This window comes from Etheostoma spectabile, chromosome 6, assembly GCF_008692095.1.
Source record: "Etheostoma spectabile isolate EspeVRDwgs_2016 chromosome 6, UIUC_Espe_1.0, whole genome shotgun sequence".
Classification (NCBI taxonomy): domain Eukaryota; kingdom Metazoa; phylum Chordata; class Actinopteri; order Perciformes; family Percidae; genus Etheostoma; species Etheostoma spectabile.
Genome location: NC_045738.1, coordinates 25,884,722 through 25,896,347, shown reverse-complemented (window position 1 = coordinate 25,896,347; position 11,626 = coordinate 25,884,722). Strand labels below are relative to the sequence as shown.

Sequence of the window (11,626 nt, the reverse complement as noted above, 5' to 3'; positions counted from 1 at the left end):
TTCTGGTCTACATATCCCTATTCCATAAATATGATTTGGATAAAAACACTCCACAGGAACAAATAGGGTTGAGATTATTTTCTTTTGAATATTGACGTGTATAAATAAGTGTTTTAGCATGGCTGGCCAACGGCTCAATATCCATGGTATTGGAAGGGAGATTTAATTATTGTATATTTTGCATGATTACAAAACAGCATCAACTTTACGGAGCTAGATTTGTTTCTTTATTACATGCGAGAAAATAACTGATCTGAAAGAGAGAAAAAAATGTGTGAGAGCAAAAGTTATGACACTGATGGCAAAAAGGCATTTTATGAGCGAAAACAAATACTTGAGAGAAAAAGTGTTCATACCAATAGCAAAAAATAACGTTTGAGACTAAAAAGTACTGTATAAATAAAATTAAAATTATTTCTCAGAAAAAAATTAAAATACTTTTTAAAACTCTCAAATATATATATTTTTGCTGTCAGTGTGAAAAAAAGAAATTCTCTTTTTTTTCAGATGCAATTTCTTGCTCTCGTCTGAGGATTTTTCTCCCGCTGTGAAAATAATGTCATGGGGGGGGGGGCATGGTTCCTATTGGCGAGCCGGGTGAGCACCGTCTTGTCTTGGGGGTCGATCTGAATCATTACACCATTGTCACCAGAACCCATGCGCTGCCATGGTTGAGCGAGGAAGCTAGCGTTAGCTAACTAGCAGCCAGCCCTCTTCTTAATAATTACCTTTTAATTTTCTCAACACTTTTAACAGTCAAACTGAAACACTGGCGGTGAGCTGCAGGTCCTGCAACCACAGACGGAGCGCCGTCAGTGGGGATCGGCGTGGAAACATCGCTAGAAAGCTTCGCTGCCAACCTTGACCTGATGTGATCGGCGCTCCAGCGGGACACAGAGAGCCCCACACCCAGTAGCAGGGCGACTTTCATTACTCAATGCCAGACCTTAATCTTTCGGGTTTAGGTCTGGCTACAGCGACGGTGGAATCGCTTGAAAAGTGGTTTGGTGTACGGTCGGCATTAGACTAACCTGTTAGCATTTTAATGCAATAAGCAAAAGAGCATAGGTTGATGGCAGTGTCTTGTAATTATTTGTTCATGAACCATAAAGTCATGAAGATCATTTAAGTAAATAAGATTCATCCTGAGAGGGGCGTGAATGTCTGCACAGAATGGATTTGCAAAGTGGACATAGCGATCCATCTAATAGTTTTTAAAGCATTCCACTTTAAAGCCTAAATGTCAACCTGCTGCTGATGCTGGAGGAAATGTCACGGGATCAACAGAGCCAGTGGGATTCAATCATGGAATCCATCCAAAAGTTGTTGAGATATTTCCATATCTGTCATGGTCTGTCTAGGTGTTAAACTAAAACACACTGCATTGAAAGCTTCAGCTAGACCTAGCAAGCATAACTCAGGATGTTAATTATTTTTTAAACCTGTAGAATACATTATGCAACATTCATTAAACATGTTCCTTGTAGCTTCTGTTGTACTGTAATGGCCAAGTCGTGTAGAACAAAATAATCAAATCCATTCTCCCGCATTCCTGTCAAGCATTTCTCGTATCTATCGTACATTTGTGTTCTCTGGCTTCCATGTCTGAATGCCCCTCTCTCATTTCCCATATTAATGGACGTCCATGACCACAGGATAACCTGGTTAACAATCAAATCAAAGCTTCTAATCCGAGAGTTGAAGTGGTAAAACAGTCAGCATTCAGTCTTACCGCTGCAGATTCAGAATGCTGCCCAGGTTTCTGTACAAAACGATGCCGGTCACAAACGTCGAGGACTCGTCTGCATCTGTGATGGGGAAGAAACACACACACACACACACACACACACACACACACACACACACACACACACACCACACACACACCACACACACACACACACACACACACACACACACACACACCACACACACACACACACACACACACACACACACACACACACACACACAGCAGCGGAGGTCAGAGACAAATAAGACAGAGTGTCCAGAGTGACTGAATGGTTCAGTCTCTGATAGTACAGTACTATCACAGAGCCGAATGCAGGTCGGCCATGCTGCCTCCACTCCTCCAGCCCCCGAGAGCTCTTTACACTGGAGCTGCCTACTGACTATTCAGCTATACACACTGTCTCCTACACTGCTTTACAGTGTCCCACACACACACACCACACACACACACACACACACACACACACACACACACACACACACACACACACACACACACACACACACACACACACACACACACACAGATACATGCACGCACAACTGACAAATCATTTCCATAATCTCCATTGTGACAGACAGTAGCAGCCCAGCTGACACTGCCCCTCACCCTGGGATAAAAAAAATAAAAATGGAAAAAAATAAAACTGACTAGATTTGACTTCAGCAGTGGAGGAGTCAAGAAACTTGGCTTGGCTGAAAAGTCTCTGAGCATCAATATAGAAGTGCTTGTCAAACTATGGTCCAACTTTCTTTGGGGCGTCCAGTCCAAAATAAGGATTTCCATCATATCATATAGTATCACATCATCATTACATATAATTGTGTGCTGTGTACACTAGCAAAAACCACAACTACTGTTTCTACTATTGTTCTTCATGGGCCCCTGGAACTAAAGTGGATCAACTAAGGACAATTGAGAATCACTCCTGTGTGTAGTGACACCATCCACCATTTTAATAATGTTACAATCCGTACATATTCAGTCCTGGTTGACTGATGGTAGAACAGGTGTGTTTTCACAGCACAGGTTCCAGAGTCCCCTGGGCTTCAGTGCCAACTATTTGTTTCACTCGGTGCCAATTTGTATAAATGACGTTTTTTTGTTAATCACAACTGCAGTATAGAAAAATGTAGCTTAAGACATGCTAATAGAAAACTAAACACTTTGGGTAATGAATGGTTAGGGCTAGACATTAAAACAAAAGGTTTGGAAGTGATTGTGGTTCTGGAACAAACGGAAAACTCATCACTGCTTGGACCCAAGGGTCCTCATGTTCAATCTGCACAAGTCTGAGAGGACAGTCCGTGTGCGGCCCAACTGTGTGACTGAGGGGAACATATGTTAGAACTATAAGCGTGGACCATACACGCTGACATATGTGTTTACAGACATTCATTGTAGTAGAAACCTCCATTGTTTGCATCTTTGGAGTATACAGTGGTGTGAAAAAGTGTTTGCCTCCTTCCTCATTTCCTGTTCCTTTGCATGTTTGTCACACTTAAGTGTTTCGGAACATCAAACCAATTTAAACAATAGTCAAGGACAACACAAGTAAACACAAAATGCAATTTGAAAATGAAGGTGTATTATTAAAGGTGAAAAAAATCCAAACCATCATGGCCCTGTGTGAAAAAGTGATTGCCCCTAAACTAATACGGTTGGGCCACCCTTAGCAGAACAACTGCACCAAGCGTTTGCGATAACGTGCAATGAGGCTTTTACAGCGTCCTGGAGGAATTTTGCCCACTCATCTTTGCAGAATTGTCCTAATTCAGTTACATTAGAGGGTTTTTCGAGCATGAACGGCCTTTTTAAGGTCATACCACAACATCTCAATAGGATTCAGGTCAGGACTTTGGCTAGGCCACTCCAAAGTCTTCATTATGTTTTTCTTCAGCCATTCGTTGGTGGACTGGGGTGTGTTTAGGATCATTGTCCTGCTGCAGAACCCAAGTTCGTTTCAGCTTGAGTACACAAACAGATGGTCGGACATTCTCCTTCAGGACTCTTGGTAGACAGCAGAATTCATAGTTCCTTTTATCACGGCAAGTCTTCCAGGTCCTGAAGCAGCAAAACAGCCCCAGACCATCACACTACCACCACCATATTTTACTGTTGGTATAATGTTCTTTTTATGAAATGCAGTGTTCCTTCTACGCCAGATATACTTGGCACACACCTTCCAAAGAGTTCCACTTTTGTCTCATCGGTCCACAGAACGTTGTCCCAAAAGTCTTGGGATCATCAAGATGTGTTGTGGAAAATTGAGACGAGCTTTGATGTTCTTTTTGCTCAGCAGTGGTTTTCTTGGAACTCTGCCATGCAGGCCATTTTGCCCAGTCTTTCCTGATGGTGGAGGCATGAACGCTGACCTTAACTGAGGCAAGTGGCCTGCAGTTCTTTGGACGTTGTGTGGGGTCTTTTGTGACCTCTTGGATGAGTCGTCGCTGCGCTCTTGGGGAATTTTGGGCGGCCGGCCACTCCTGGAAGGTTCACCACTGTTCCATGTCTCGCCATTTGTGGATAATGGCTCTCACTGTGGGTCGCTGGATTCCCAAGCTTTGGAAATGGCTTTATAACCCTTTCCAGACTGATAGATCTCAATTACTTTCTCTCTCAATTGTTCCTGAATTTCTTGGGTCTCGGCATGATGTGTAGCTTTTAAGGATCTTCTGGTGGACCTTACTGTGTCAAGCAGCTCCTATTAAGTGATGCCTTGATTGTGAACAGGTGTGGCAATAATCAGGCCTGGGTGTGGCTAGAGAAATTGAACTCAGGTGTGGACAACCACAGTTATAGTATGTTTTAACAAGGGGGGCATCACTTTTTCAACAGGCCATGATGGTTTGGATTTTTTTTCACCTTAATAATAAACACCTTCCTTTACAAATTGCATTTGTGTTTACTTGTGTTGTCCTTGACTATTGTTTTAATTGGTTTGATGTTCCGAAACACTTAAGTGTGACAAAACAGGCAAAGGAACAGGAAATGAGGAAGGGGGCAAACACTTTTTCACACCACTGTATCTGGCCTCTCTATACCAGGAGTCTTCAATGTTTTTAGGCCAAGGACCCCTTAGCTGAAAACGAGATGCAGCAGGAACCCCTTACAACATATATTGTATGACATTTTGTTGCAAAAATAATAATAATCTGGACCCACAATAATGTGAAGGGAAGCCTTAAGCCTTCACACACCATTTAATGGTGCATACAATACTAAGCACTTAAAATTAAAATTGCTGGCATATTGATGTATTAATAAAACATGTTATAATGTTAAAATGTGGCACAGTAAATCGTTAAAGGGTAACTACGTTTTTTTTTCAACCTGGACCCTATGTTTCTATGTGTGTTTGTGTCTAAGTGACTGATGGGAACAACAATCTTTGACATTGATCTTGTATTAAGTGAGAACAAGCTACAATGTAAGTCCATAGGGCAGTGTTTCATCTGGTATTTACCCTCACAAAAGTGCTGGTTTTGCCACTGACAGGCTCAGATTAAGATTCTAAGTGTCTGACAACGTTATGTGCATAACCTTTTGTAGCTATTTGACAAACAGCCTGCCTGAACACATGCACCGTTTACCCTGCTGGGAATCCATCGTTTGAAATAGAGATCAGCCAATCACTATCAACCATTCTACCGACATCTATTGGCTGATGTTGATCTGATCTTTGCTTCTCAACATGTGGCTGCAGCGATCTTTGGGTGAGCTCCCCCTGCTGCGATTAAGAGACAACAGAGTAGCGCCAGCATCGGAAGAAATTTTTCAAAAGTTGACTACATGAAGGCACAGACAGCCCCGGGGCGAGGAGAAGCCTTCTCTTTCAGGCCGCGGTGTCAAAGGCGAAAAAAACACAACTCCATCTGCCGGGCCATCTGAAGACATCTAGCTCTTCTGCTCCGGCACACTACATGGCAGCCTGAGAGCACATAGCAGTGTGCCAGGCAGCAGGAAGAAGCTGTAGCTCCCAGGCAACAGCTGAGCACCCATGGGCATCAGGGGGGAACAGAGCAAGATGTGCGTGCGTGTGTGTGTGTGTGTGTGTGTTTGGGTTGAAGTATTATGTGTCCTGCTCATCCACTCTTTGGCTGGCCCATACAATATGCTCAGCCAGATTGTCTGTGCCCAACAAGAGCGAGCCTGGAGGGACTTCAACCAGTGATTCAATAAGTTACGTGTCTGTGTTCACATCCAAGTATCTGCCCATATACCGTATGTTTGGTGTTTGGGCTGAATATTGGTTTGCGTATATTGTGTGACTATGCACATGCATGGAGTCATGCATAAGCATCCTTACTCACATGGCTTCACATGCAGTATGTAATGAGCAGATATTTTATAACACGAGCATAAAGTCTGAAACACATGTGGCTCACTCTAATTCCTGCTTCAACACACTTCAGTTTGCAAAGAGGATTTGCCATATCTGGGGCTCTTCTCAACCAGTTACCGGTGAGAGGAAGTGGACTTAAAAACCCCTTAAAAGCGAGTGCACTTGTGCTTACCTAATATACTCCATTACCTCCGAACAGTAACAGACATGCCAAGAACGCAGTAAACATCATACAAATTTAACTTGCTTCCCTGTCAGATATTATTTTGATCATGAAGTTTTTGTGGTATTTTGCTCACACGGCCTCTTAATGGAGGTTACACACAACAGCGGGATGTGAGGTGAAGTCAAAACTAAATATACAGAGAAGAATTTCACTCTGTCTCTAAATTCATTTGACACAATCATGTTTATTTTATTATATTCTCTTTTATGTACTTGTAATAAAACACATATGGTCTGCGTATTGAGGAGCAGTTAACTGTTACCCCCTTAAACGTTTCCTGTTTTGGCCTCTAGTTAGGGCTGGGGATATGGAGAAATCAAATATCACAATATTTGTGACCAAATACCACGGTATTGTAGTGTTCACTATTGGTGCTTTATCCCAATATTTACACAATGAAATTTTTGATAAATAATCATCAGTAATGTGGATACAATGACGAAGTGGGTAAAGTTACAACAGTCTGGTAGTTTCAGAAAAGGACATCACTTTACTGTAATTCAGCCTATAAAACCAGAAAAAGACAACACTTAGGCCATATTACGATATCCAAAATCTAAGATGATATCTAGTATCATATCTCAACATCAATATAATATTGATATGTTGCCCAGCTCTACCTCTAGTCGTCAATACCTTTGACGCAGCAACCAAATTGCCTCTAAAGTATTGAAAAATGCCTTGTTATTGAATACACAGTTTTCATACCTGAGGAGTAAATCGCATCAGCGTCAGTGAGCCAATAAGCATGCAGCATGCTTCTCCCAAGATCTAATAATGCCGGTGATTGGCTGTTACGCATCGAAGAAACACCCAGGAAAACCCTGAGTTACCCAGAGAGACGTAGAAAAGATGTGTGCCGTGAAGAGTATCATTTAGGAACCAGAATCAAAGTCTCAGAACTGGTATCGGTACCGGTATTAAATATATTTTAACTATACTAAGCTCTAGCTATGATGTTTTTTATGTTTTGCGTCCCTATCTGGTTTATCTCGTCCACTTGCATGAGGATGTGATTCCCAGTCCTCCCACTGGTCTCCCACTATTCCCCTGCATCATGTACAGGTAGCCATAACACGCTGAATACGCTGCAACGCACCACCAAGGCTGAGAAGAGGAAGACTGCTAGCAGGTAAGCATGGACGCAAACAACGTGGCATTTGAAAAGTTTTAAAAATGTCTCTACAAATGCTTCATGACAAAAGAAGAGGAGGAAAAGGACCTCCCACACATACGTATGGCATCCTCCCACGATACTAGGGGAGAGGGAAAAATCAATACAGCATAGTATTGCGATATTTTCAGTTGCAATACTGTATCAAAAGACATGCGCCAGGTCCTTTGATTATATATTATATATGTGCTGGTCATTTTGTCTGCTTGACAATCCCATTTTGAAGCAATACAACTGAAGTGAGATGAACAAACAGAGAAATGTCTCTTTATAGATAAAACAGATGTTGATAAGTTTTCTTTTGGGGACGTCATTTGAAATTCTGAAAAATTAGAAGTTGGAAAAAAGGTTATGAATTGCAATATATTGCAGAATATTACAATATGTATGAAATGCAAGTATAACTTGTGTTTGTTGGCAAGAAAACTCCACGTGGCCCCTTTAATACTGAGGGGCCTCCACTGGTGTGAGAGATCCACTGGGGGAAAATAACGGAAAAATGTGTGTGAGTTTTAAAATCATTCTGAGCTAAAACATGAATTCACACATTGACACCTTCCACACACATAAGTTGGTTACTTTTCCAACAACAGCTGCATTAGCTTACGGATAATGAAGTTAGTTATTGAGCACACGCAACGTTCCGCTACCTTTTAGCCATGGATCTACAGGAAAAACAGCGTCTGAAGCCGAGCCTCGTTCATTCCTACGAGTTGCTCCATGGAGCATGAAGCCGTCATGGAGCCAGACATTTCGCACGGGTGGTGATGGCGCAGTGGTTTTGGCACATGCCTTTGGTGTGGGATACCTGGGTTTGATTCCCACTACGATACATCAACCAATGAGTCCCTGAGCAAGGCGCTTACACCCTAGTTGCTCGAGAGGTGTGTGACCTCTGAGCAATTGTAAGTGGCTTTGGTTTAATGCTCCGCTAACGTGAATGGGTATTACGTGATTTAAATGTCCTAGACATTCCAAATATTATCTGAATAAATAGACTGAATTCAGATGGAGGAACAAATCCTTTCACCATATAAGTCTATGGGGAATATCTTGTGGCATCATGTGACGGGCCCAGAATTGCTTCAAATCCTGGCGCACTCCCTTGGGGTCTGGTTTAAGACTGTACTAAAGGTAGAAATTGTGAGAGATTCAAGATACTAAAAACAGAGAAAACAAGAAACAAGTTAGTAGACCGATATGTGATTTTCTATCACAGGACCAATCAATCAGTGTAAACAAGGCATCAGAGAGCAGTTTTAATCCCTGTAAGCAGGTCCAAGCTGTGTCCCATAAAGAGGTCTGGCTGCTGGTGTGACATTGCCACTGTGGAGACACATCTCCCAGCTGGGGAGGAAATTTTCCTCTAATTGCTCCTGATTGGCTCCTGTTGACTCCTGATTAGGAGTGACGGCCTCATTAGCATGCTAGCAGCACAGAGTGCTGTCTTTAATGGTCCAAACCATTCCAAACTGACAAATAACCCTGCAGGTGCTGAAAAGTGTCCACGTTGCCCCGGCCTGCACACAGGAGCTCAGCTGCTGCTGCTGCTCTTAACAATGTTCTGTGAAAACTGTGAATATGATGCTGGAAAACTCAAAGACATCTTACTTTTGACAAAATGGGACCTTTGAAAACTCCACTGTAACAGCTGTAATCCTGGTGTTGTACCAGAGGATGTTGTAGAAGGAGCTGAGCTCTTGATTTACCCTACCTTCCAACCTTCTAAGGGGATTGAAATTTGTCCTAAAGAGATTGAAATTTGACTGTGGAAACAAGCGGCTGAAATGAGTTTCTTTAGCAGGGCTCGCCCTAAGAGACACTTCCAGCCATCTGATAAGGATGCCTTGTGCACCCCTCTCTGTGGAGGTGTTCTGGGAACGTCCATCTGGGAATAGACCCCAGGACACTCAGAACCCAGAACACTCTGGCAAGATGAGACTGTATACTCCATATGGCTTGGGAAAGGTCTTGGGTTGGACATGCCAGCTCTACCTTGCTCAACCTGCTGCCACTGTGCTTACCTGCAACATGTCACAGATTTCATATGACTTTTTCTTTCTTTGGTTTTCAATTTCATGTCAGTCATTTTGAGCTCCACAAACTAAACTGCATTCCTGCACCTCCATTGTCCCGGAGTGGTGGAAAATTCTTAGAGTCATATCTCAAAACCTGGACATTTAAACTAAACTGCATGGCCAAGTGATACCATAAGAAAATGTTTTTGTGAAGATGTACCGTAGCTTAGAATAAGGGAAATAGTATGAACATGTACATAGTTGTTTTCCTTGATCTTCTATTATTTTTCATGTTTTTTTATTTTTATACTTTCAGGACGTTCCATTTCTATTTGACAGGTGGACACCTCTGAGTATAATGCAGTACAGTGAACACCATCACTTACTATATCACCTAAATCAAGGTCTTCAACCTTATTTTAAAACCCCCTTAACTTAAACTCCCTTAACTTAAAGAGAAATGGAGCAGGGACCTATATTGTTTAAAATTAAGTTGCACATTAAACTGGGACAACGATAATGTGTAGGACGGCCTTTGCATAGACTACTAAGCCATTAAAACAATAATTGTTGGCATGATTTTATATATAATGATTTTTTTGGGGTCCTTTTTTGGACAGGACAGCTTAGACAGAAAGGGGGGAGGGGGATAGAGGAAGAATGACATGCAACCAGGGACCGCAGGTCGGCACCAAACCCCCGGCCACTGCGTCAAGGCCCCATGCTCTACCAACTGAGCTACCCAGGAACTGTAAATCATGTTTTAATGTTAAACATACATGTGACACAGTGAATCTTAGGAGGGACTGGATCTGATGATCTTAGTGACTGCCTTACCTACAGGCCAGTAAGCCTATCATCAGAGGGGATTTATATTTGCTAATGATATGTTAGAAAAAAATCATTATTTGATTAGAAACCTCTCAAGCAGTAACGTTACTGGGATCCTAAAAGTCGACTTTGTGACCAAACCGTTATAATGGACGGCTTTTAAGGGGACTTCATTTGACACTGAGCTCATCTCTCCTCTTCTCTCTCTCCATCTGTGTGCATTCATCTCCCATTTATTCATGTGGCTGACTTAACGTGGCTAGGAGGCAGGCAATTTGCATCTTTCGCCCTTAACACAGAAATGTGTTGGAACTTGACTCTACATATTCCAATCTGCTCCAAATTTCTTAGTCCAGGCCTGAAGACATTCACTCAACCATATTGAGTCTAAGTAATTGCGCCACATACTGACAACAGGAAGTCAGCCTTACAATATGAGAGGAGCTGGAAATATGATGTGTGCAAGCGGGGGCTTACTAAACTAGGGAGAAGACCTTTAGACCAAAAACAGCTCTGTCCTTTTGAAGGCACTTTAGCACTGGTTTGCTCATTGTATATTTATTTATTTATTCATTGAAAAAATATGGATTGACTGATTGTTGGACTAAGATCTGATTTACATGAAATTGACATGGTGTGGTTTATCCACAATGTACAGCAACATCATGTATAATGTGTGTTCACAACATGTAATTTCCAGTGAAATTAATCTAAGACTACTGAAGTTCTATATGACATTTGTTGGGATCATGAATACAGTATATATATACAATGAATACAGGTTAAATTAATTGATTTGTAAGGCTACAATTAGCAGCAAATGGTTATTTTTATTATTGATTAATGATCGATTGATTGATCAATATATGATTTGGCCACTACATCATTAGACGTCTATCAGACGTTACCAAACATCAGAGGGATCCCGAAAAACATTTGACACATATTCTGCAGTAGGAACATAACACTGGATTCCCTTTGTCCATAGACAACACATGAGAATGGAAATGCTTCTGTTTGCAATTCAGCGCCATCAAATGATAAGGCAGATGGGCTCTGTATTAACGTTTCATGAAGCTATCTCTGGCCTTACTGAAGACAACGTGGCTTTTTGTTGTACAGCTGCTGAACAGTGGGTGATGATGTCGTTATTCTCCTGCGTGTTTTATTTTCAACATTAAATACATCCGTCTCTGCGTGCGTTTGTCTGAGCGGGGCGCTTTGCTCGGCAGATTAATGGGAGTAAACATCGCACGCACACACACACACACACACACAC

The 11,626-nt window shown here is 41.9% G+C and overlaps 1 protein-coding gene across 9 annotated transcripts in view; it reads right to left on the bottom strand.

Annotated features, from left to right (window-relative positions):
* The window catches only part of adgrb1a (adhesion G protein-coupled receptor B1a), a 196,687-nt gene that overhangs the window by 72,677 nt on the left and 112,384 nt on the right, over nucleotides 1-11,626 (bottom strand). For all 9 annotated transcript variants that reach the window (XM_032517663.1, XM_032517669.1, XM_032517665.1 and 6 more), the window contains one exon: nucleotides 1,733-1,808. In XM_032517663.1, coding sequence (XP_032373554.1) covers nucleotides 1,733-1,808 — 76 coding nt within the window. The remainder of the gene's footprint in view (nucleotides 1-1,732; nucleotides 1,809-11,626) is intronic.